Source organism: Leptonychotes weddellii, chromosome 9 (assembly GCF_054177405.1).
Source record: "Leptonychotes weddellii isolate Sample4059 chromosome 9, ASM5417740v2, whole genome shotgun sequence".
In the NCBI taxonomy this organism is placed as follows: domain Eukaryota; kingdom Metazoa; phylum Chordata; class Mammalia; order Carnivora; family Phocidae; genus Leptonychotes; species Leptonychotes weddellii.
This window is the reverse complement of record NC_138377.1, coordinates 34,755,633-34,783,342: the sequence shown is the minus strand read 5'-3', so window position 1 is coordinate 34,783,342 and position 27,710 is coordinate 34,755,633. Positions and strand designations below refer to the sequence as shown.

The window sequence follows — 27,710 nt, the reverse complement described above, 5'->3', positions numbered from 1 at the left end:
GGGGGGGAGGGAACAGGCTGCCTAGAGGGCTCAGCTTTCATCTGTCTGTCCAGTAAACTCAGTCTAACCCCATGTCAGAGCTGGAGTCTAGCGTTAAGTTGGTGGAGAGCTTGTGCCTTACTTGAGGACCCACCCCTTGGCCTAACGATCTGTTTGGCTGCTTACGATGGTCTCTTGGCACTTAGAAAAATGTTTCATTTTCCCCAAAGATCACATGATTGCTTCAGTTAGCCTTGGGAACAAAGGCGTGAACAGAACTCATTTTATCTATATGTCCATCTGCGGATCTCCAACCCTTCTGAGAAACCCAATACCAGAAATGCCTCAGGAGTCCCACAGAGGTGTGCTCAGAATTCCTGGAAGACACTGATAAGAGCCCATTGCAACACCCCTCTGTCCCCCTCCTCTCCCTGTCACTGCCTCCATGGGCTGGAGGATGGGAGCTCAGGGGGACAACTTGGCTTTGAACTTGGGTTTGAACTGGGGTAAGCGACCAGAGACTTCTCTGGCAGCACCCTCTGGCCTGTGATGGGGAAGCTTGCTGTAAGAATATTTGGAAAAAAGGTTTCTATTTTTGCGTAAAATGTTCATTTGATTGACTTCAATCTCTGGTGTGGATTATTGCCATCAGATAAGTACACGAAGCATTGAGCTGCAAATAGGCTCAACAAAATGTTCGCACTGAGAGAGACCAGGCTCTAGTAGACTGTATCTAGTAGGTAGTTTTGAGTGACCCAGGGACATAACGGGTGTATTCTGAAAAGGGAATGGCTTCCCAGGATGCTGTGTTCCCCCACCGTGCCCTAATAAGTGGCTGCATTCCTATCTCCACCCTTTTGTCACCTTTTGTTATCATCAAAATATGCAACCAGTTTTAGGGATCCGAAAACGAAACACTATAAGATCGATAGGTTTCATAGCTGGGATGTGCAGAAGATAGTCCCACCTTTACACATAACTTTATAGTGTATACATCATTCCTACATGTATTCTCCATCTAATCATGACAAAGCAGCCCCATGGCCTGGGTTTCTCTTGGCCTTATCTTGAGAAAACTTTGGGAATCTCATAACATTGCTCCCCATATGAAACCTTTCAGTGCCTTCCTATGATCTGTGAAGGTCATGATTCTTCTTCCCATACACGTTTGGCATGAACCTTCCTTTGAAATCTCATCTCCTACTAATCATTCATATTCACTGTGGCTTAGCAGGAATAAACTACTTGTAGGTACCTGAATCTGGCAAGCTCTTTTATACTCCAGTTAACTTTTTCATGTGAGCATGATTTGACCCACTCACTAATTTATTACTTCATATATACTGGGCACTGGGGATACACCTCCCCCGACCCCTCATGCACACACCCCTAGTTCACAGTTTGAACAGGTAAATGTGAGTCTCTGTGGTAAAACCTTTGGTGTTGGTGCTGGAGATACTATTAGAGGACAGTTAAACCCTGACTTGAATAGGGGTCAATAAAGCAAGTCCTGAAGTTCTTTTGGTTGGGGAGTAGGCAGAGATTAGGGCAGACATGGACACGAGGGCCAGGCGGCGATGGATGAGTGCGAAGGTTTTGGTGGGGGCTGGACCAGCTGCAGATGTGCCAGTGCGCCCTGAAGCCTGAAGGCAGCCATTGAATGGTTTTTAACTAGGAGGTGGCAGACGGTGCTTGGGTGTTTCTTCTGCTTCTCAGGTACCCTGGCACACTGCTGCTCAGGCTGTAGATTCAGTCTAGGCATCACCGCCTCTGGGTGTGCTCCCAATTCCTAGGCACCATCCGGGCCCCCTCCTCTGGTCTTATAGCACTCTAGACATGCAGACTAGAGATAAGGCAACTATTGTTTTTGTATTTTACCTATTTATGTGCCCTTCCCGCTGAACCACTGGTTCTTAGAGTTTAAAGTGCAGATTCTTGGGGCGCCTGGGTGGCTCAGTCATTAAGCGTCTGCCTTCAGTTCAGGTTATGATCTCAGGGTCCTGGGATTGAGCCCCACATCAGGCTCCCTGCTTAGCGGGAAGCCTGCTTCTCCCTCTCCCACTTCCCCTGCTTGTGTTCCTGCTCTCGCTATCTCTCTTTCCATCAAATAAATAAATAAAATCTTTAAAAAAAATAATGAAGTGCAGATTCTTGGGCCCCACCCCAGATACTCTGATTTCATTTGGAATAGAGTCTGCTATAAATGTTTAATAAGTGAATGAAGTTGCCCAAATGTATGTATATAAATTGCGTTGGAGCCTAAATGAATGTTCACAAATGATTCCATGGCCAGGCCCTTTTAAAGATCACTACCAAAAAAAAAAAAAAGATCACTACAACCCAGCTGCCACGATGAGATGGCCTTTGAGAAGCAGACAGTCCCATTGAACCATAGCATTCTAGACACCCAGAAATGGGAACAAGGGATCTTTAACTTGTATTTTATAATTTTCAGTGGCATGGTCATATAACCTGCACGGATATCACTCATGGGTGTTAGATGCTCATTATGACAGATCCCGGGAGGATATAAAACTATAAAATCTTGCGCTAAGACCCCTGAAACAAATAATACATTATATGTTAATAAAAAAAAGTCTTGCGCTAAGAAATTTATTCTACTCGAGACAGAAGGCAACAATACCCAGGCAATGGAAGAACTATGCAAGCTTGTGAAGTCTCCATGGAGTGCTGCACATGCAGAAGCATCAGAACCGTGCAGCGGTAACGGAGAAGAAAGAGAGAGAGAGAGAACTGTGTGCAGGAGGAGTCTGCAGGCAGCTTCGGGTGAGGAAGATGAGAAGCCATGTGGTGAGGGGAGGTGAGGGGAGTGACCGGGGCAGAGTCTGGCAGGAGGAAGGGCCCTGAGTGGGTAGGATTGTGTTGAGGGGGGCGATGGTGGGAACCGTGGAAGGGGATGTCGGTCCGGGCTCGAGAGGGCCTTCAGCGAAAGGCAGGGTTATAATAAGGTTGGGGTATGTGGCTATGTGGCACTTCTTGGTCTCAGGCAGCTTCAGCTCTTTAAGTCTGTTGTCCTTATCCCCAACTCCATCCACCTTCTTCACCGGAGTCATGGGTTTCTGAGTCTAGGGTAATGACCATGCTCTCCTCTGTGTGAAAAGCACTGATTACACACTTGAGTTCCAGGTCAGGGGAAAGCAGACCAAGATGCATCCTGGGACAGTTTCGTTTGTTGTCTGCACAGGGAGGAGTGTTTTCATGTCTCTGCCTGTTCCGAGTGCGCGTGCCCCACACACACCGCCAAGCTGTCACATTCCCTGTTGTGCAATGCGTTTGCCAGTGCCTTCAATGAAAACATGAAAAAAAAGATCAGAACTGTGATTCCTTGTTTATTAATTAAAAAACACAGGGCTCAAGCCACCAGACACATGATCTAGAATAAAGTGTTCAGTTCGTACTGACCCTGTCATCGCTGAAGCCAGGTTCATAGCTCTTTTACAAGCCTGGGCAAACAGCCTTGCTAAGAATGTTTTCATCAAAGGTGTCTCTTCCTAATAACCCTTTGATCCAGGGTAATTCCTTTATCGTCTTAGATGGTAATTTTGCCCCCGAGGAAGTCCAAGAGGCCTCCCGTAAAGACTTGTTTTTGTTTAGAGTTAGCCACAAATACTGGAAGAAGAAAGTCTTCTATTACTGTTATTTATATAGTTTTAAGTAGAAAGCTGGAGCTTGTAAAAATAGCTTTTCTTGGGGCGCCTGGGTGGCTCAGTCGTTAAGCGTCTGCCTTCGGCTCAGGTCATGGTCCTAGGGTCCTGGGATCAAGCGCCACATCGGGCTCCCTGCTCGGCGGCAAGCCTGCTTCTCCCTCTCCCACTCCCCCTGCTTGTGTTCCCTCTCTCGCTGTCTCTCTCTGTCAAATAAATAAATAAAATTTAAAAAAAAAATAGCTTTTCTGTTCAGTCTTTTACCTACACTTATAGTATGAAGCTAAAGTACCCATTCTTGTGTTTACAGAGGAATTTTCTCATACAACTGCCAGAAAATGTGGAAAGTTTTGTTTGAGGAAATTCAGCTCTTTCATCTCTTATGAGTTATTGCTTTAGGAATGCAGTTTACCAAAGTGGATTAGGGACAGTTTGTAATGCGGAAATGCGGGCACTCACAGAAGCAGAGACAAAACTCTCCTCTCCAAATCTCCACCTTGTTACCAGTCTACCCCAGACGCTGAGAGTTACTGAGCCTGTTTATTCTCTGATTTGACGCCACAACTATTTGTTGTCGGCCCTTACCAAAATACGTCATTTGAGAATTGATCCACTTTATTTCTATGAATCGAGCATTAACCCAGCTCGTCAACACCCAAAATGCTTCACTGGTGTTAGCGGGAGCTCTTATTTTGGGAAAGTGAAAATTTCTGTGTCTACTGATTACAGAAAACGTTCCCCACTGGTTTGATTGAATCTGAGATTCAATCACTGCCTAAAAAGTTTTAAAAAATATTGTTTTTCTAGCAAGCCTATTCCCCAAATATCTTTAAAATCCCCCTTATTGGGAGAGGAGGCGGATGAAAATTTCAGTAACAGTAGTTTTCCCTTTTCTGCACAGATGGGTTAAAGAATTCTGAATGCCATTTACATTTATCTCCTGTTGCATGTTTAAGGTCAAAGGTTAAAAATAGTTCTTACAGGAAGCAAAATTAAAGCAAGAGGGAATTGTCTCTTAATTGTTATAGAGAAGTCCTACAGTTTTACACTGAGTTTCCAGTCGATGTGGAGAACAGAGGGAAACATGAAAAGCTTCATTCCTTACAGATCAAGTGAAACGGGCTCCTATCTTCTCATCCGATACAAACAGGAAACTGAGAAAAAGTAAACTTGGAGGCCAGAAAGAGCATAGAGCCTCTTTAGGCCTCTCTCATCAGTTACTGTGTCACATTAAGGAACTAAGTTAAAAGCTTTGGGCAACAGCTCAGATAGAAACCTGTAGAACTGAGTCGACACTATGTTTCTCAAGGGCAAATGCTGAAGGTTGATAAATGCTTTACAGGTAGAGGGCACACTCTCATCCATTGTTTTTAATCTTGTGATCAAAGGTGGATTTCAGGATTTTTTTTTTTTTTTAATCAGTCCATACAACAACTAAGGATGCTACTACCAAAGGAAGAAGGTGAGCAGTCACACCCATTGCTGACGCTCTCAGAGCCTCGGGGAATCCTGGACTATGTGTCCTGGGACTTTGCCATAGTTGACTGATTGCAGTGGCAGTTGCTAAAACCAAATGTATTTGTCAATAAAGAAATTGACAGTGATGTTAACCAGACCCATTCTAGAGAGGCCAGAAAAAAAATGTATCTGTGGTATGTGCTAGGAATTGTAAATGGAGATGAAGTAGAATCGTTGTAATTTGGATTATTTTATTAAAGTTTTAAAATACTGAAATTTAACTGGATTATCTTACTCAGCTAAAGATGGTATACAAAAACTTGGCAAAAATATGATTTTCTGTGCTGTTGGCCAGAATAATACTATATGCATGGAATTTTAAAACATAAATCTGGGTATTTCCTGGCAGCTGCTCCCCCCTTCTCCACTAATATGTATGTATAAAAGGTAAAAATGAACCATAACCTTTCTGAAATCTTCTTTGTCTTCTTCAGTTTGGACACAATCTTGGTGAGAGTTCTCAGGTGAATCCAATGGAATTAAGAGTAGAGGAGTATGTTTCTTTTCTTAATAGAAAAAAACAGTTGTTAACTTCTTTCCAAAAATGAACAGCTATATCAGAAAGTTATGGTACAAATGGAAGACAACTTTTAAAAAATGGGCAAAGGATTTGAACAGTTATTTCTTTCAAAAGAAGAAATATTAATGGCCAATGAGCATATGAAAACATAGTAAGATACTGCTAGAATGGCTAAAATTGGAAAAGACCAACCACACTAAATGTTCACGAGACTGTGGAACACAAGAACTTTTCATATTATTGGAGGGAATGCAAAATGGCACAACCACTTTGAAAAATGGTCTAAGATCCTAATGAGCAAATAAGGATCTTAGAATGCTTTCTCTCTACTCACCTTCCTCCTGGCTTATGTATAATTGGTTGATATTTTAGATGTCCTTTTAGTTTTCTTTTGAAGCTCCATTAACTAGATGTTATTACTTATTCCATAGTTGTTTGTTTATATTTACCTAAATGTTTATAAATTTTTTTTACTCACCATTTTCTTCTGTTGCTCAGACCTTCCTTAGAGGATCATTTTAAATGCTTTAAGGGGCACCTGGGTGATTCAGTCAGTTAAGTGTCTGCCTTCGGCTCAGGTTGTGATCTCAGGGTCCCCATTTGGAGCTCCCTGCTCAGTGGGGAGTCTGCTTGTGTCTGTCCCTCTGCCTCTTCCCGCTGCTCATGCTCTCTCAAAAAAAAATCTTAAAAAAAAAAAATACTTTGAAAGTTATTTAGTCAAGGTATTTGGTGGTGAGCTATCTCAGCTTTCTGAAATATCTTTCTTTTGCCCTCGTTCTTGAAAACTATTTTCAGTGGTAACATAGACTCTTAAGAATTAGAAACAACTTCACTGGGCATTTAGCTGAGCTTTTTCCATTTCCACAGAAGGCCTGCCACTGGGCACAGAAGGAATACATGACTGTACCAGGGCAAGATAAAGTACGATTTCTTAGCCTGATACTGGAGATGCCCACTGTCCTGCCTACATTTGTGTCCGCTCCGGTCCCCATCATCTGTCCTCTACTCAGTAGGAACCGATTGTGTTAGAGAAGGTGGTTTTCTCATTGCTTCCCAGCACCCGTATACCTGGGCTTATGTCATTCTTTTCAGATAGAATGTCCTCTCCTAACCTGTCAACTTGGTCTGAGATCTACTCCCCATCACAGCCTGAATTAAATGCTGTCTCTGCCATGGAGCCTTCCCTGACCACCCGAGCCCTCAGGTATCTTTTCTTGCCCTTTGCTCCGATGGCACTCAGCCTTGGTACCTTTCATCTCCGTGTAGCTTGTTTCTCCAACTAGAATGTAAATCCATCTATATCAGTGGCCTCCAAACTTTTTTTGATCCTGCAGAGGTCAGTGAACAATAGTTGAGCATGCACCCCAAGTATATGTATGTTTTCTTATAAATGTTACATATATGTAGTACTGTGTGTATTATAAACACCATAAAAGTGTCACAGAATTGAACTGAAGAGTATGAGAAACAAACAAATGGGAGTCCCAGTAGCTTCTTCCTGGACACTAGCATAGTGATTCAAGAACCTTCTTGGAGTACTCTTATCCCTACTCTGTGGTGTTCTTGGCTCTGGTAAGTAGTAGACATTTGGTAAGTATTTGATGATACTGAGGCAGCTATTAGGTGTAGGAGTGACCAGGTCAGGAGGTGAGTATTAGGAGTTCCTTGAACCTTCTATTCTTTTAACTCTGGACGCTGGTACATATGGCTTCCTCGTCTTGCAACATTCTTACCCATTTTTCCTGATTCATCTCTTCTTCACTTGTTCTGAAAGTTACAGCTTTACTGTACTTCTTAAGAGAGGCCATCTCTGATTCCCCCACATCTAGGTAAGACTCCTGCCCATCCACACTGCCATGGAAGTTTCTACTAGGCATAGTTAACAGCTGTTTACAGTCTTTCTCCACCATTAGACTTACAGTTGAAGATATTACCATACCTTGCTCACCATTGTACCACAATTCCCATTGCAAAGTCCAGCACTTAATAAAGGTTTGAGACCTGTTGGTTGAAGAAGCATATGCTGGAGAAGGAAGAAAGAGTTTGAGTGCCCTTAGAGCCTATATGGACACTGAGGACTAACATTGCAAAAGATGGCCTGCTAGTCAATGTCCAATGTCCAAAGTGGAGCAGAATGCTTTCTTGTCCCAAAAGTGATTTGTGAATTAATGACAGCAGAGGGTTGAGAGCCCTGTTCTTCAGTTTTTTGTGGGAGCCCTAGTAGTTTGTTGAGCTGTTGTGTGTTTAAACTGTACGTTTACTAGATTATGATAAGCCTCTGAATTCCAGCTATAATATGCAGACTTTTGTTGGTGTGGTGCATTGAGCTGGTACTAAATACTCCAGCAGTTGGAGGCATTTGTCACACCTTAGCCTGCCGTTTGAAGTATTCTTACCTACGCGTCTGCCTTTCCTGGGAAAGTATGAACTCTTACTCACAATATAGGCTGCGTTATTCATGGTAGTCAAGAAAGAACCCTTTGAATGGATTTTAAGAAAAGAGAATTCATTTGTCCTTGACTAGTGGAATGTTCTCTTTCTGGTAGCACAGGGATAACAATACTCGGTCATAAAGGATGGGATTCATTGCTAATCCAAAAGTGTACTTTCATCAGAGGTTTCAATCTCTGTCAATACCAAGTCTTTGTTTACACTGTTTAAAAAAAAAAAACAAGTTTAATTTCTTCATCTCTTTTTAATTTTATTTTGTTCCTGTCCAATTTAAGGCATAATGTAATTGTCAAAAAGCAAACAAACAGAAAAGCCAACCTAGTAGCCAAGATATACATTTCTAAATTGCTAGCTTCTGACAGGAAGTGACCATATGATGTAAGTGACATTTGATTAAAGCAGCTGTCTCCTTGCCTTTTTTTTTTTTTTTTGGACTATCATAAAATGCTGGTTGAGGTTCAGAGCCTTAGTGTTAGTGTTGTAGGAAATTTGGCTATGTGATAAAGGTATTTTACCTTCAGCGCAAGATTTGGAATTAGCCTGCTTATAATGAGTAGTGGTGTCGTGGTTTTAAAACTCGCGTTGAGTCAGCAGCATGAGGGACGCAGCATTGCTTTCATTCCAGCCATGTAGTCGGAGAAGGAAATGATTAGGCATCATATTCCTCATGGCTAATATCCTGTAAGGTTTTTCTAAAATCATAAAATCAGAAGCTGAGAGCTTAGAAGAGACCTCAGAAATCTACATGTGGAAAAGAGGGGAAAAAAATTGAAAGGGAAATGGAATAAGCCAAGCTATGGGGCAGTGTTCTTTTTAGTTCTCAGCAGGAAACACATGTTTATCTGGAAAAGATTTTGGATGGACAGGTTGTTTGTATAAGAATTTTTTTTTTTTTTTTTTTTTTTGTGAGGAAGGAAGACCAACCTGAGCTTGGAGGCAGGGGTGGGGGCAGGGGCGGAGAAAGCAGTCCCTAAACTTCAAGTGAATGAGAAAATCACAGAGGTTTCAACCAGGGAAAACTTGCTTTCACAGGGATGATATGCTAATGCTCTTAGGTTACTTTTAAGTTAGTCGTGATATATATTCATTTTTATAAGATACGATGACTAAATGGTAACTTTATTATTAATTGCTATAAAAACAAATAGTATCTTTTTAAAATTATGGACAGCTTATGTTCATGCCACAACCTGCACATGGATGTTTGTAGCAGCTTTTTTTTCTTTTAAAGATTTTATTTATTAGAGCAAGAGTGAGAAAGAGAGAGAAAGAGAGGAAACATGAACAGGGGGAGGGGCAGAGGGAGAAGCAGACTCCCTGCTGAGCGGGGAACCTGATGCGGGACTTGATCCCAGGACTCTGAGATCATGACCTGAGCCGAAGGCAGACGTTTAACCGACTGAGCCACCCAGGTGCCCTGGATGTTTGTAGCAGCTTTATTCATAATTGCCAAAACTTGGAAGCAACCAAGGTGTCCTTCAGTAGGTGAAGGGATAAATAAACTGTGGTACATCCAGACAGTGGAATGTTATTCAGTGCTAACAAGAAATGAGCTATCACACCATGAAAAGATAGGGCAGAACTTTAAATGAATGCCATTAAGTGAAAGAAGCCAATCCGAGATGGCTATATACTGTATGATTCCGACTATGACATTCGGGAAAAGGAAAACCATAAATAAATTAAAAGACAATAAAAAGATCAGTGTTGCCAGAGGTGGTGGCCGAAGGGGATGGGGAGATGAATAGACAGAGCACAGAAGATTCTCAGGACAGTGAAAATACTCTGTATGATATTATAATGATGGATATATGTCATTATATATCTTTTTACACTCATAGAATGTACAACATCAAGAGTGAAGCCTCAAGTAAACTATGGACTTTGGGTGATTATGTGACGTCTCATTTATACTTGTTAAGAAAGGTACCTTTCTGGGGCGCCTGGGTGGCTCAGTTGGTTAAAGCAACTGCCTTCGGCTCAGGTCATGATCCTGGAGTCCCGGGATCGAGTCCCGCATCGGGCTCCCTGCTCAGCGAGGAGCCTGCTTCTCCCTCTGACCCTCCCCCCTCTTGTGTACTCTCTCTCATTCTCGCTCTCTCAAATAAATAAATAAATCTTTAAAAAAAAAAAAAAAGAAAGGTACCTTTCTGGTGAGTGATGTTGATAATGGGGAAGGCTATGCTTATGTGACCTCCAGGAGCATATGGGAAACCTCTGCCCCTCCTCCTCAATTTTACTGTAAACCTAAATCCACTCTAAACAACTGAAGTCTTTTAAAAAATAAGATATGGGAAGATGTTTTGGGTGAAAAGTAGTTGGCACTTATTGTATGTCTACGTGGTGTATATATTTGGCATGTTCACCAAAATATTTACAGTGATTTTTTTTTTTTGGTATAGTGAGATTTAAGATGATTTTTGAAAAAAAAACTTCTTTATAGTTTTCTGTATCATTTGCATTTTCTAAAGTGATCATATATTATCTTTACAAACAACCACAGCAAAAGAGCAAAAAAGAGACATTTCACATATTGCTCTTTGCACATTATGACTTCATTGTCTTCTTATGTTAAGCTCAAAAGGTTCTCAGGAACAGGAAATACCATGCGTGAGACATTTGCTTCCCAGTTAAATTTAGTAATGAAGGATAAAAGAAAAATTGCCAGATAATTGGAAAATGCTTACATTTTAAAGCACATACAACCAAGATTCTTACTCTAACTTAAGCTTAGAGTTGAAGGTAATGCCAAATCTGGTATTTTCCAGATAGTCAGGAGGACAGTGAGAGGCATAATGGGGACCTACCTCTGTATAATCCAACCCAAATTTGATGAAACAGAAACACATTTCCTCATCATCCTGAAACCTGGTGGTGATGAACCACTCAGCAGTGTTTAACTTTCAGCTGGAAGTCTATTTATGGATGAAATCAGTGTGGATGGGGGGAATGAAATATTTGTAGCATCACAGCAACAGGGTAGAAATTCGTACTATTTTTGCAGAAAGGAATTACAGGATTCTTGCATTTGATAATAGGGAGCAAGAGGGAATTTCTATCATTAAATTATGTGTACAGAAAGGAGTAGGCACAGTAATAGTTGAAAATTATTATTATAGGAATTTTCTATTTATACTTAATTCCACAAAGAGTTTGAAGCACTTGTTAGGAGGTATTTATGGTAGCAAACTATAAATAAGAAAGCAGGACCAGAGTAAGTATAAATTCATTCTATGGCAGATGCTGTGGATGTTCTCTCCATATTTCCTCTCGGGGCACAAAGAAAGGCTGGAAATTCTAGAGAATTAATGCTCCCTACCCCTGAGGCAGCCATCAACCAACGACAAATGGCAGCTGGAGGATAACTGTCCCAGTTTTTCTGGCCCTTGAGGATGTTGTATCAATTCCTTGAGATCGCGGAAGGAGACCAGTCATGTGGCAGGATGAGAGGGAGGAGGAGATGGGATGGGTTCCTGGATGTTGGGTTGGGGATGTTGGCCTTGGCCTCTGATCTACTGAACAGACTTAGTAGAGGGGTGTGGGATCTGCTGGCTTCTCGATGAAAGCAATCCTAGTCCTCCAAGGTTGGCAACCGGGAGACCTGCCACCTGGGAAATGTGACTAGACTTTGTCTCCCCAGTTCTTAAGTCCCAGGATTCACCTTTCTCTGGGGATTCTCATTTTTCACTAGAACCGTCTATCTACCATGGTAGCTGCAGAGTGTGACTTACCCGCTTTAATGTACTCTCTAAAGCAGAGCTCAGGCCTGCCTGGACCATGTAAACCAGGCTTAATGGTTTATATTAATATGCACTAGATGCTTTCCCTCACAAGGGATGTACTAGACACACTAGATGCTTTCCCTCACAAAGGATGTTGAACACATCTTCTCTGTGCCTTCACGGCTGGGCTTACTCCTAGCCTACCTCAGTCTGCCTCTGCAGGACTTTGTGGACCCCCCCATTTCCTGGGCCCTCAAGTCCAGACCCCAGACAGTAAAGACCAAGGGGAAGGACTGCATCCCATCTAACTAAGGCCCCCCTGAAAGTTATTTTGCTGCCTGAAGATTTGACCATCTCTCAGATGTTGGACAGTGGGAACACTACCCTTTGGGGAAACCCACCTCCTTTACCTTACTATGGTCCAACAAGGGCAACTACTCTAACTTCCGTTCAGGAAATTTACATAGACTATAGCAGGGGAGCCATCTCCCTACAGGGTGTGACATGATCTCACCTGTATTTCTTATGCATAACTGGATGGATTGCAGAGGGGAGCAGCCTTATGCAGAGAGTCTAGTTGGGAAACTAGTACATAGTCTAGATGAGAGGAAGAGGGTGGCATGAACTATCCCCAATGAGCATGGGAGGGACAGATCTAGTCAGTTCATAATAGGTTTAGTAGAGCTTGACAGTTGATTGGTTGTGGGTGGAGAAGGATCTGAAGACAGCTTTAGTTTTTTTCTGGATGACTCTAAGGATAACGATACTATTATCTAAGAGAAAGGGTGGGTTGAAGAGGCAGGGAAGAGGGCTCAGCCTACAAACGTCAATTTTAGGTAATTTGGGGATACCTTGGAGAGATGCTAAGAAGCTACTTAGAAATGTTTAGCATCTTTTTATATGTAGTTAGAAGCCAGAACTAGAGCTGTTGATTTGGGAGTCCTCAGTACACAGGCAATTGTTAGAAATCAAGAGAACATATGAGATCTCTGAGGAGATGAATGAGCATCCAGAAAGACCAGAATGGCATACAAAGAACTTTGGAACACACACAAGTTTAAAGGTTGGGCAGGAGAGGCGAGCTGGTGAAGGAGACAAGAAGGAGAAATTGTAGAATAAGAGGAGCCAGATGCTATTGGAGCTGAGGTACTTTTCTCCAAGTACTGGGAAGGGGAGAGTTTGTACTTCGGCAGTATTCCTGCATAACAGAGGTGAAGCCGGTGAGGGGATGATGAGAGGCAGCGCTCTCTCCTCGGAACAGTGGAGAAAGTCCAGTGAAAGGACCCATCGCTCTTGGCGGAGCTTTGGTCACATCCGGGGGCTCTGTTCTGATTACCTTTCTGCTGACAGAGGAGGCTGGAGTGATGGGTGAGGATGGGCTCGCTTTCATGTCGCTTTGAGGGCCATTCAAGAGAGTCAGTCTAGTAACAAATGATTTTTCTCTCCTCTTTTTGCCAATGATAGCCATCTGCATGACGCATGATGGAAGGTGTTTCTGCAGGCTGAGCTTCCTTGGAGGGAGCCAAAGCCCTGAGACATACCTGTGCATGGCGCCTGTCATGGTCAGGTCTCCTAATGTGTTGACTCTAATCACTGTATCTGAATTTGGAAGTAACTATGAGTCATGTGGTATGCAGTTTTCAAAAACAGAAGATTCTGTACCGCTCAGTGTTATTTGGGGGTTTTGCATGCCGTTTGAAAATATGAACACCCGCTTTTGTGGCCTTTTGTCACTGGTGCTGGCCTAAGGTCCTGGAACCTTCTCCCCATCCTGTGTATCAAATTCTTGCTCCTCTTTTCCAAACAACTGCTAAGCTCAGTCCATTATGAAGTCATTCTAAATAAATCAGAGGACTAGATACACAACTCCTGTGATTCTCTCTTCACTCAGCACCCACTAAATGCTCTCACCCACTGGGGCTGTGTACTCACTGTAAAGACTCATTTAAGGTAGGTATTTGCCTAGCCCATGTCCTAATTTCTCTCTGTTTATATCATTATTGTCTCAGACAAGAATCATCTAATGTTAAATTCTTATACATCATTCTTTATGCACGCAGTTTTGTGATCAGATGGTTGCTTATTCAGTGTGTTTGATGATATTAAGCAAGATTCTCTCATGACCTTATCCTGTTACCTTTCAGGAATATATTTTGGATAGATAAATTATACTTTCTGGTTTTTTCTTGACTAGTAACTCGGTTAACTCTAAGGTCTTCCTGTTTATTTTTCTCCCAGTTACCCCTTCCCACATGCACAAACGATAAAACAAATATCTCAGGAAGAAGGAAAAAAGGACGTTGGATAGCATTGCTCAATAGTTGAACAATAGTAAACAGAGTCTGGCGACCCCACTTCTATCAGTAGCTGCTTGACCTCACTTAACCTTCCTGTTAGCTTCTGTTTCCTCACCAGAAAATGTATTACTTTCCAGGGATTCTAGGAGACCCGATGTTAATAAAGGACACAGTACAGTGTGATGTTACCCATAAAGCCCCGGGGATAAAACCAAGAGCAGAGGATTTCTAGTGGTAGTTCTGGCTCTAGCTAGCTAGATCAACCTTGGGCACGATGTTTAAGGTAATGGTTTCTTAAGTATTGATTTCTAGGCAATTAGGTGATTGAATTAAATCCTTTCTGTTCGTTGGTCTCTATGGTAGTGTGAAGTAAGGGTTTTAACAATTATGTAACACTTAGTTGCTACCTGCCAGGTACTTTTCTAATTATGTTACACTTATTAACTCAGCGAGTCATCAAAGTGCCCTTTGAGGAAGGTTCTCTTGTGCTTCCTGTTCTACAAATGAGGAAACTGAGGCTTAGGAGATTCAACAGTTTGCCCAAGGTCACCTAGCTTGGAGGGGAGGAAGCAGGATTCCTGCCCAGGCTCCAGATTCTGCACGCTCACCACCACACGCTCCAGCCTGTTGTGTGGGAAGGCTACGCAGCTTCCTCTGCTTGGCCCCTAAAAGACAAGCCACGGATCTTTGCAAACCACGGCGCCCTTGCTTGTTAAGCAAATTCAACTTAACAAAGTTGAATAGTATTTTTACACTGAGCCAAAGTTATTCCTTTTATGCATTTTATATTCCGGAAATATTTATTTAATTCTGAAAATTGAAAGGTGCCATGCCATAGACTTTCAGGCTCTGATTTAATTTGCTTACAGCCGTTTGAAAATTAGGAGATGTGATCTTGGTTTTCAGAAGTACTTCCAAATAACTGATTTCTGCAGCTGGAATAGAAAACTTTAGCTTCAGGTAGATAGAGCAAAATGGCTGAAGAGGATGAAGCATTTACTGTTTTTGAGATAAAGTTAAGGCAGCTTTACAGAGATTTCAGAGAGACGCCCCTCCCCCACAAAGCCTCAGGTTAGCAACACATCTCTGTCCAGCAAGACTTTTTGCCCTGAAAACTAACCCTGGGGTGGTTGGGTCACTCCTAGTTACTTGTGCCTTCTAAAGTTCTAAAGAGTGTGTGGGATGACAATCAGATTTATGACATAGAATTTTATTTCAAAATAGTTAATCTTTGTTGTATTTGACCTCATTATTCTCCATCCCATGGATGGGATGGCTTATCAAAACTGACTCGCCGGTGAGATGGATCGGGACTCCAGGCCTGCCCACCTCTGAGCCTGGAATGTGAGTTTCCCTCCTGGGCACTGAGCCAGCTTCCTCTTTACTTAGAGGCATGCGTACCTCAGGAGCAAAACAGAAGTTGTGATGCAAGTTTTGGCTGCAAAGCACGTTAGGATTGCCTAACGTGTTCAAAAAAACCCTATGTGATCTGGAAAATTTCTCCAAGCCTGGGTTGGTTTAAGGCACAAAAGGATTAAATAGTCTTTTTTTTTTTTTTTTTTTTTAAGTTCTTTTAACTTAGTGCTAAGGCAACAGGGGGCAGTGCAAACAGTGAGGAAGGCCCCTGTAATGGGAAAGTGGGGGTCGAGTCTGTACCTGGGCAGAGTGCCATCTGAGAGCTCCTTCTTCCTGTCCAATGCATCCATCAAGAGGTGACAGTGAAAGTCCTTTGAAGCCATGGGCACCCCCCAACCCCTGTTTTCTTAACCAAACATCTTTCAAATTCCCAGGTGTGTATGAGTGTGTTTTTGTGTTTTTTAAACAAAGAGGCACCCAGGCAAAAGAATACAGAAGAGGGAGGAGTGAAGCTTCATTAAAATGACCACATGGGAGGTGCTTCTGAGACATCTGGGATACGGAGGTGAACTCTTTCCCAGTGCTGTGGGATAAAGGAAAAAATTGAGGGGCAGTCCCAGATTGCTTTGGGAAGAAGGGGATTTAATTCAGGATTTTGGGGACACCACTTAGGCTCTGAGGCAGATGGAATAAATCTAAGTTAACTAGTTGCGGGGGAAAAAAAAGAGGACAGGGCATTCCAGGAGGGGTGGAAGGCAGGAGCGAAGGCATTAAGGGATGACCAACATGTGGTGGACGTCTGTAAGCTGTTTCTTCCTAAGTCCTTCAGGTTAGAAGGGATCACCTGAAAAATTCAGAGGTCCTGTTATACTAAGGCAATAGCTGTTGGGGGGCGGGGGAGGGAATTCAATTCAAGAAATATTAAAAATACAAGTGAGCTGACCTTTTAACCACTCTTCATAGTATTAAGGGACAAAAAAAGTAAATTCTTGATCATTAGACCCCTGGGGAGAATTTAATTTGCATCTAGATGTGATAAGTGTTTAGTAATTCAATGCAAGTTTTGCTTTGGCCAGTACTCTGAGCTAGGTCTCAGGCTGGTGATAACATATGCTAGATATAGTGTGATCATTAGGTCAAATTTTATCATCTGCCTAAGCAAAGGAAAATTAAAATCTGGTCTTTTTGTCATTCCTAAATGACTTCTGGAAATATTGCAGAAGAGAGCTGCATAATAGAGTGACTTCTGTTCGTGTGTGATCCTTATCCAGAATTTTAAGAAACTCAGGAATATTGATTATGACACTGTCCCCATAGGGCTGCAGACAGGGATGTAGTTATCTTCTTGAGACAGATGGGAACCCTGAGAATGAAAATAATTAGGCTGCTTGCCAAAGGTTTTACACACACAAACACCCCAAAATAAAAACTGAAGCAGGTACAATTTTAACTGTGCCAGAGCCTCTGAAAGCATCAGTGTCTTAACCAGATTCATTTTCTCTATTTCTGCATTTCATTCTTTGAAATTTTTTACTATTTTACTAATTTTTACTGTTAAATAGAAAGTAGTAATTGATATCTATATAGCATATATTCTTCCTAGCGTTTTTATAGAAAAAAACAATCGTAGAAGTTGAATTGCTGAATGAAAGGAAATGTAGATTTACAACTTTGACACATATTGTCAAATTGGTCTCCAAAAAAAAAAAATTCTTTTTTTTTTAAAGATTTTATTTATTTATTTGACAGAGAGAGACACAGCGAGAGAGGGAACACAAGCAGGGGGAGAGGGAGAGGGAGAAGCAGGCTTCCCGCAGAGCAGGGAGCCCGATGTGGGGCTCGATCCCAGGACCCTGGGCTCATGACCTGAGCTGAAGGCAGACGCTTAACGACTGAGCCACCCAGGCACCCCCCCAAAAAATATTCTTGAAATAGCTACATGTGTTGAATGCTACCACAGGCCTAACTCTGCGCTGAACACTTTCATTGCATTACCTCCTTCAGTCCTTGGAAAAACCCTTTGAGGAAAGCACTACCCCAGTTTATGGATGGGAACACTGAGGTTTAGCAGGGTGAACGCAGCCAGAAGGTGGCAGAACCAGGACTGCAGTCCAGTTACACTCCTAACAGCAGAGAGTGGAGCTGCCTATTTCCCCATTCCCTTGTAAGCATAGACATATTAGCAGTCCTTATAAATATTTGCCAATTGAAGTAAAATGTCATTTACCTCCTGCTTCTTACGTGTCCATCTAGGATAGGATTGGACATCTGGTGTGTTTATTGTCTGTCTGCATTTATAGTTTTATAAATTGCCTATTTGCCTCCTCTGTCCCATTTTTACTAGATTGTTCATCCCTTTTTATTATTAATTTCTACATATTATAAATAGTAACCCTTTGTCATGTGTTGCAAGTCCTTTTTCTCCCAGTTTGTTTTGTTTAAGTTTCTGTTTTGTGTCTTTTGCCAAATAGAACTTTAAATTTCTTAAATTGCAAATCTGAGTCTTTTATGGTATTAGAGTATTGTTACCCTTATCCCATCCTAGGAGTATATATTTTTTCCTTATTTTTTCATAACTTCCTCCTTAACATTTACCTGAGATTATTTTGGTGTAAGGAGTGAGGTAAAGATATTTTCTAAAAGGCTAACTCGTTGTCTAAACACTATTTATTAATAATCTATCATTTACCACTGATTTGAGCCTTGTTCTCTCTAAGCAAAATTGATTTCTAGGTTTCGATTCTTCTTGAGGTGGTAGCATGCTGTTTTAGTCACTATAATTTTATGTTTTATCATGTAGAACAAGTCTTCCTTCCCTCATTAGAATTTTTGGACAGTTTTTAAATATTTATGGTGCCAAAATAACTCTGAAAAAGTTGTCAGGTTTAGTTTAAAGACCTCCTTTGGGGATGTTTATTGGGATTTTGTTGAATTTAGTTTAGAAAGAATTGACGACTTAGTAGTATTAATAAGTCTTTCTATTTAAGAAGTTCATTTTTATATATCTTTTCATATTCTTCAGTTGGGGTTTATAGTTTCCTTCATATAAGTCTTGCACTTCTGATAAATTATTCCTAGTTTGGGTTTTATAGCTTTATGAATAGGGATATACTTTTATTATATATTCTAAACGGTTCTTTTGATGTATTAAAGACCTGTTGACTTTTAATGATTTATCATTGTCCATCTTACTGAACTCTGTTTTTAGTAGATTAGGCTAACTTCTCCTGAGTTTTCTAGTCATGTATTGAACACATCCAAATCATGGTATCTTTGCCTCCTTCCCCCTGCCCCTCCCATAGCTTTATCCTTTATTTTGTTTTCATCTCTAACAGCTTTGGCAAGTACTTTCAGAATAATAGTAAGCAGTAGAGGTGGTAATTGGTCTTACTTGTTCTTAACTTTCATGGGATTTATTATTTTTTTTTTAATTTACCATTTATCTTTTGACCTGTGAGCATAATGTTTTAGTCTTGTTGAGACAATCTTTTACTCTTTTCAAAAAGTTTTTTGTTGGATTACAAGTTAAACTTTATCAAGTGACTTTTAAACATATATCGAAATGATCATAGTTACTTTCTTTTACCTGTTAATAGAATAAAATATAATAGGTTTTCTAATAATATGCCCATTGTTGTGCTCAGGTTTATGAGATTAAGCCCTGCATCTGGCTCTGTGCTGTGTGTGGAGCCTGCTTAGGATTTTCTCTCCCTCTCCCTCTGCCCCTCCCCCCCAAAAAAGATAATGCTGAATAGTATAGAATTTCCTGGTTATCTGAGTGTCATTGCTACTGAGAAAAGTCCACATAAAATGAATTCTTCAAAATGAGGACTAAATTTTGTTAATATTTAAAAAGTGGGGGAAGGAGTTTGACAAAGCATTAAAATTATGAAAATCTTTACTGAATGCATTTTGTTGTTTCTCATAACCCTGAGATCGTGACCTGAGCCAAAATCCACTCAGACGCCTACCCGACTGAGCCACCCAGGTGACCTGATACTATTCAGCATTATCTTAAAAGAAAAACCGACTGTGAACAGGTGGCAGTTTTCCCAGGAGCACAATAATGGGCATATTCCAGGTTTTAAAATTTATTAGCAGATTATTCTTGCATTATTTCTTAAATTTTCTTTGCATTGAAGTGATTAATTGCAAAACATTATCGAAGAAGTAATCTTTATTTTATTAATCATAAGTCTCTGTATACCTTGGGAAAGTTCTAGTATAATTATCTGGAAGACATAATTGACTGACTTTTGATAGTGCCCAGTTTTGATTCTTCAGACTAGGAGCCACGATTTTTAAAAATGTGAAGGTGGAAAAGGAACCTTGCATTATGTCCGGGTGAATTTCTACCCATTCCAGAGACAGTGTTGGGACTGATGCTTTTGGGTGGTGTTGTCACTGTGCTGTGGCCATTCCCTCCTTCTGTTTGTGAGGATGCCAGAACAAAAGGCAAATAATGAGAGATCTGTTTTACCCGCTAGTAGTTCTAGCCAGTCGATGGCCCTGAGGTCCCACCCAGGGGGACAGGAGCTAGAAGGCCAGGCTGATGTCCCCCCTACTGGAGCATTAGAACCCCGGGGGACCCATGGTCTGTGCTGGGGAGACTGGTCCAAGATAGCCAGCTATAATCAGGCAGTGGGGAATCTCAGAGTTCACTTAGGTCCAACCCTCTCAAACTAAGTCCTAAGGTCACTAGGAAGCATGATGAGGTTCTGGGGTGTTTTGCATCTTAAAGAAAGAAGGAACAATTTGGAGAGTATTTGAGCTATGACACTTTCTCATACATTAGATACAGCTAGCTTCACTGCACGTTATTCTTTTTTCCTTTCTTTTGTTGTACAGCCACTCTCCAGAGAGACCGAATCTTCAAACATTTTACCAGGAAGCGCCAAAGGGCTATGCGAAGGCGAGTCCACCAGATCAATGGACACAAGTTTATGGCCACATACCTGAGGCAGCCCACCTACTGCTCTCACTGCAGGGAGTTTATCTGGTAAGAGGTTCCTTGGCCTTTCCCTTCCTTGGAGCTTCTTTCTATAATCAAGGCCTCCTCTGGTTGTGTGTGGTTTCAGAAGGAAGCATAATTCTGAAGAGTTGTTTTAGGATCTGATTTTTGCCTTTTATTCTAATATGTTGACCCAGTAATTTGAATTCCCAATGAAAAAAATCTGAACAATTTACGGATCCAAGGTTTACATGTTATTTCTTTTTCCAGTCATTTGGGGAAAGGTGCTAATGAATCGTGAACTGGCTATAAAAGCACTAATTAGGGAGGCTAACCAGTCAATAAATGGATAATCAATAAATTGAATAATCGGCCACTGAGTAAGAGAGAAAAAAACAACAGTATTGCTTTAAAAAAGTATGACTCAAATGATGAGTTATAGAAATTAGTTGTGGTCATCTGAGATCCTTTACAGGCACTAATAGCTGAAACTAAAAACTAAATGATAAAAGTTTATTTTTGAGAACTGTCTCGTGTTTCTGAATTTTTAAAAAGTCACACTCATTAAGGAAGTCACTAAGTATTTTTTTAATTGGGAAAAAAAATTCCATGATTCTTATGCAGTAAACAGTAGAAGTAAATGCTATATAAGAAAAACTAACCTATTTGAAAACATGGCTCTATCAGAAGGGGATTCTTAGAGATCCTCCATGTGACAGAATTGTAAGTAGAAAATATAGAAAATATATCTGTACTGTAACTGCTCCGAGGCAGTTAGATAAAGTAAAGGAATACTTTGGTAGTCTGTATATTCATATATATGGACTAAATCAGGGTAAACCAAGGTTAACAAAATTTAAGGGTAACTTAACAGATAGCATTTTTAAGATATTTTGATTATTAGGTCAGTTGGTGGTTTCAGTAGCTAAAAGACTTCTCATGTTTTGAAAATATGAATACGGAGAACAGGCTTAACACCAGTGTTTGCATGTGACATGCATTGTATGTTTTGACCTCTCAGATAGATAACGGTTTTCATCTATAAATGAATAGTTTGAATTATTTCAATAATTGGAGTTATGCTTTTTGAGAGGTCTTACAATGGAACTGGGACCTACTGTTTTGAGGGAACTATTGATACTACATTATATCTGGTCCTTAATACAATTTAAATTTGGACAGACGTATTCTAGTTAAGCCATAAGTGTCAACATTGTAAACTTGTTTTGATTAAAGGATTTTTCTATCAAAAAAAAAAATTAGTTGTTGTAAGTAAAGTAAGCACACAATAATCTTCAGCCTTATGGTATGTGGCCAAAGGTAAAACTTTCAGCGATTGCATACTATAATCCTTGGCATTTAGGAATTGAGATAATTAATAGTTGAGAACTTCTAGATGAATTGGGGCAATATTTTACTATACATGTGACTGAAGCTGAAACCTCAGTGGCAAATCTATAATGTAAAATAAATTTAAGTTAATAGTTAGCTTCATTTACAGCCAACATTAAACACATTTATTTGGAAAGAGAAGAAGGAAATGCCCCCTCACCCATCCCAAACATGTACCCATACATACCCATCCATACCCATCTCTGAGGGAGAAAAGACAGTTTAGTATCTAAAGCATAAAAGGAAATCCTTGTTTTTATTGCAAACTTTAGTCATTTTGTTTAAGTCAAAAGCACTTGGCTCAGAGTAACTTTTTTTGAGTATTGATCAATGAGTTTGTATTTTTGTGTGTGTGTGTGTGATTACTTTGGTTTAAAAGTACCTGCTACCTGTTAGCAGTCAGAATCCAGGGTTAGTGTTTCTGGCATTTTAAATTAAGGATAGAGTCTTGTCTAAACCAAAGACCCTAAACTGGCTGTCAATATGCCGATAAATATGCCATCACAACTCTAGTCTTCAGAAACAAGTTCCTGCTGAATTTTCTATTGAACAATTGAAAAGCTCTGGCATCTTTGAGCCCATTTTCCACCCTTGAGGTCATCTGTACTGTCTAGTCAGTTGCCGTCCACCTCTCTCCTTGTGGTTTTCCTGACCTGAAAGGTCTGCTACTCTTTATTTCAAGTCACACCATTCTGCTTCCCTCCTCTATGTGACCTGCCTGCCCCTGTGGGCATTTGTGGTGACAACCTGTGACCTCAACCAACGTTCTCAATGGAAAGTTGTTTGATAATTTCACTAAATTTTTTCCACCAAGGAAACATTAACTCCCACTCAACCAGCCTTCACTTTCCCGCGCTCGTTCTCTCTCTCTCTCTCGCACACACGCACACACACACACAGGCACACACACACAGAGACACAATATTAATGTATGTGTTACATATATATGGTTAACAGTATGGACTCTGGCATTCAATCTCATCACCAACTAGATGTGTGAACCTAAATAAATTATATAGTCCATCAGTGTCTCCTTATTTGTAAAATAAAGATAATTTTATTTTGCTTATATCATAAAGTTTTATGTAGAACTTAAAGTTCTAGGCACTATCCTAAGCGTTTTACATTATCACCTCTCTCTATCTTCAGGACAACCCTATGAAATAGGTACTGTGGTCATTATTTCCCTCTATAGATGAAGAAACTATGGCTCAAAGGAATTAGTGATGTGCCCCAAATCATGCCCAGTCTGTGCTCTGAGCCTTCCTATTACGCGTGCTACCTCACGTGACTTTTGTGAGGATTAGATGAGATGCTGTACGACAGCAGCTTGGCTCAGTGCCTGGCACATCCTCCGGGCTTAATAAAATGTGGCCTGTGTTAAATGAGAATGAGGATAATGTCATCATCGCTCAGAGAATATACTAGGGAGAGACCAAGATGATAGCTGTGGGCTTGACAGGCATCTTGTGGCTGTATTTCTGCCCTACCCCCTGGACTCCAGGGGTGATGGGGGCACAGGGAAGAGGGAGGGTGCTTCAGGCCAGGCAGCTGCGGTGGACTCATCTGTTTACTTCACTACCTGAGCATCTTTATGTGTATGTGAGTGAGAAGGCCAGCGAAGGTGGTGGAGTGACCCTTCAGGCTGAGGCTCAGTCACATGATGAGATGAGGACCTGGGGTTTGCCACAGAGGGAGGTGGGTAGAATGAGGATCACCAGTACCCACCTGTGTATATCACTAGAGGATTCTGATCATCAGGTGACTTCCTCTATTTCTTGTGGTAACAAACAAGGGCTCAGAAATCACCTCATCTTTGCTTCTTCTCTGAAATTATGTTTTTCATAAAGGTGCAGAGGATGGCATACATTTGTTTTCCTTAAGTACTATGATTATAGGAGCATTGTTGCTGAAATAGGCTGATGATAACTTTTTCTCTATTGTCTTGAACAGGGGAGTGTTTGGGAAACAAGGTTATCAATGTCAAGGTAAGAAAACATTTTAAAAACTATGTTTAATATTGTTCCCTAAGAAGACACAGGATACATTTCATTAATATTGTGATAAATAACTCTGCAAGTCAAATGAGACCCCTATAGAATTGCAACTTTTTAGTTGTGGTTTAAATTTTGGCTACATTTTAGACAGCGTAGAGGAGACACTTTTATTTCTAAAGCCGAGATACCTAATACAGTTTAATTGTTTAAAGTTTTGTTTCTGCAATAACATGAAAATAGTGAAAGGTTACGCCATTGTGTGAGCAGTACCTATAAATCTTGAAGCTAAATTTTTGTCTTTTACAACCCCGTTGTTAATAGGGGTGAGAAATGGCACAGTGTTGTTTCTTAACCTGCATAGGGAATAGAAGCTATTATCTCAGTTGCTTTTTGATTTTCTAATTTAAAAAAAATGTGAGAAATGTTCAAAGTTAATCTGTTAATGATCTTGTAGTTATTATGCATTAAATTTATTTTGATTTTCACAGTTCTAAGATAAAACCAATTTACTAGTGTTCCAAGTGGGAGGAGTGAAAGAAGGCTCTTACTCAGACTTAACTAGACGGGATTGGTTTGTCTTTTATTTGGGCCACCCTTGTTGTTGGTTTGAGCATCATCACACAGTTTATACATAGGGTACCTGTCTTCTTGATGTGCACTCTACAGATGATTGGTGAAATAGCACTAACATGTCCTGGAGTGTAGCCTCCATGTCAGTAAGCAAATCCTGCCTTCTCTTCTGGAGAAGGTGAGGTAGAACATTATTTCCCTTAGAATGGAATAGGACATACTCTTGGATATAATTTTCATTTTAACATGTATGAGCAATTCTACTGAGTTCTCAAATTTAGAAAAAGAATATATAATCAATATGACAACAGTAATTGACTTTATGCTATTAATGTCAGCCCCAAATGAGAACATAGTTCACAGGTGAGAATTGATGTCACTTTTTAGCACCTGTCCAGCACAGGGACATGCCTTGTGGTCAACCCTGGTCCATCTTATGCATAGTGCCAGGATGTTTGATGGGCTGATTTTCAGTGGGCCACCTTTTGTTGAAAGAACAAGAAAGAACATTGGTCAGGATATGTTCACATCTTGGTAAGGGACATAAAACCAAATACCCGGTTTGAGAAGGGTATATACCATGCCAACACTAATCAAAACCAAATAGACAAGGCAGACTTCAGAACAAAGATAATTATCAGGTCTAAGGAGAGGCATTATGTAATGATAAAGGGGTCAGTTTTTCAAGAAGACCTAATGATCCTTAACATGTAGGCACCTAACAACGGGGCATCAAAATACATGAGGCAAAAACTGATAGAACTGCAAGGATATACAGACAAATTCACTGTTAGAGTTGGAGACTTCAATATCTCAGTAACTGATAGGTCCAGCAGGCAGAAAATCTGTAAGGATATCCACAATTTGATCAAATTGACATTTATAGACGACTCCACTTAACCATAGCAGGATGTACATCCTTCTCAAGCTCACAAGGAGTATTTATCAAGATAGACCACATTCTGGCATGTGAAATAAGCCTTAACAAATTTAAAAGAATAGAAGTCATAAAAAATAATAGAAATCATAAAAAGTATCTTTTCAGACCACAGTGGAATTAAACTACATATGAATAACAGAAAGATAGCTGGAAAGCCCCCTAAATATTTAGAGATTAAACAACACATTTGAAATAACACATGGGTAAAAGAAGACTCAAGAGAAAATAATAAATATTTCAGACCAAATGAAAATGAAAATACATCTTATCAAAATTTGTGGGATTCAGCAAAGGCAGTACTCACAGGAAAATTTATAGCATTAAATGCATATATTAGAAAAGAAGGATCTAAAATCAGTAATCTCAGTTTTCATCTTTAAGGAAACTAGAAAAAGGAGAGAAGCTTAAAGGGAGCAGAAGAAAAGAAATAAAATTAAAGCACAAATCAGTAAAATTGAAATTAGGAAAACAACAGAGAAAATCTACCAAATAAAAGCTGGTTCTTTAAAAAGATCAATAAAGTTGATAAAGCTCTAGCCAAGCAAATGAAAAAAACAAGCAAACCTGAGATGCTTCAGAATATAAGGTTTTTCTGTGTGAGGGATGGTTTTGAGTTTCTCTCATATAAAAAGACATTCTCTGGGAACTTTCAATTTGGTTCTCCTTCAAAATCAGTCTGATGAAAGCTAGATTTGTTTTAAAATATATTACTATTTGCGAACATGTCATTTGTGTTTATGTAGTTAATCCTAAAAACCTCCACGTGTCTTGAAAGATCTTAAAAATAACATATACTTTCATACTGCTTCCTTATACTTGTTCACCTTTTAATGGTAAACTGGACTCTTGTCTGCACTGTGTCAGTTATCCAGATGAAAATGGGAGAAAAATGTTATTTGGAAGTTCTAAGTATTCAAACAATTGATTGAGTCATTCTGCAAATATTTAATGAGTGCCTATCTTGTTCAAGGCATCATGCTGCCTGGGAATTCTGAGGGCATTAGAGGCTACTGTGGAAGGTTTGAAATGCAGGGGCAGGGGCAGGCTAAGAGTTGTAAGAGATCCGAGGAGAGAGAGATGGTTTAATCTAGAAGGGGAGCCAGGGGTAGTATATTTTCATGGAAGAGACAGTTCTCAAGTTGTGTCTTATTATAAACTTAAGATGTAGTTAGGCGATAGGCAACGAGGATCTCCTAGGGAATTGAGCAAGACATGGTCAGTGTGCAGGCGAGGGTGAAGGCTTGCTCCAGGAAGAGCAACCAGTCTAGTTTTTATTGGGACAAAGAGCTCCCCTTAAAGAAAGGTAACAGGTAAGCTGGGGGTAGCTTCTGGAGGGCCTGAAACCTGGCTGGGAAATTTGAACTTGACTCATCGGCAGTGAGATGCCATTGAAGGTTTAGATTGTGGGGCAAGGTGCCCAGAATTACACCAAGAGAGGAGGATTCTTATGCAGGTGGGTGCAGGCAGGGGGAAAGGCAGGAAGGATGAAGTGGGCTCAAGACTTGAGTGCAAATAGTTTGGGTGTGAGCAAAGGCATGAGTTAGGGTGATGGTAATGACCGTGGGAAGGATGGGTGCATTGGATGCCATCGTGTGGGCCAGACACCCAAATCAAGTCACCTGGGCATGGAGCAGCCCTTGTCGACTCCACTAGAACTGGCAGACCGTGAGCCTCCGAGGAATGTATAATCATGCATTTGATTCCCTAGTGTGCACCTGTGTCGTCCATAAACGCTGCCATCATCTGATTGTTACAGCCTGCACTTGCCAGAACAATATTAACAAAATGGATTCAAAGGTAAGAAGGTAGAAGTTTGCTAATTAAGTGCCAGCACAAGCTCATGTGTGCACTTCTCTCTCTCTCTTTTCTTGCTCCATCCCCTTTCCACCTCCCTTCCACACTCCTTGAAGTGAATGGTGGTATCAGAATTGAATTTTTTCTCCTTTTTATAGTATGCTGTTTTTATTTCTATACTTGTGTAGCATGAGCTGTCCTTGAGTTGATCCCATGAATGATCAGCTGGATACAAGCTCTCAGGATCAGTTTTTCTAATTTGGAGAGGGTTTTGAAGGACTGAAAAGGTCCCTGAATTTGGCATCGAATGACTAGGATTTGAATGCAGAATCCAGCCTCTGCTAGCTAGCTTCTCTGTCAGCCTCAGGCTTTTTTTTTTTTTTTTCCAGCCTCAATCTTTTTTTTAATTTCTATTTTTATTTTTTTTAAATTTTTTATTGTTATGTTAATCACCATACATTACATCATTAGTTTTAGATGTAGTGTTCCATGATTCATTGTTTGCATATAACACCCAGTGCTCCATGCAGAACGTGCCCTCTTTAATACCCATCACCA

At 40.5% G+C, this 27,710-nt stretch overlaps 1 protein-coding gene across 1 annotated transcript in view; it reads left to right on the top strand.

Moving 5' to 3' along the window:
• PRKCH (protein kinase C eta) overlaps positions 1-27,710 on the top strand; it is a 204,241-nt gene that overhangs the window by 91,430 nt on the left and 85,101 nt on the right. The window contains exons 3-5 of the mRNA XM_081829755.1: positions 20,357-20,507; positions 23,805-23,839; positions 27,067-27,155. Of these exons, the coding sequence (XP_081685881.1) occupies positions 20,357-20,507; positions 23,805-23,839; positions 27,067-27,155 (275 nt within the window). The remainder of the gene's footprint in view (positions 1-20,356; positions 20,508-23,804; positions 23,840-27,066; positions 27,156-27,710) is intronic.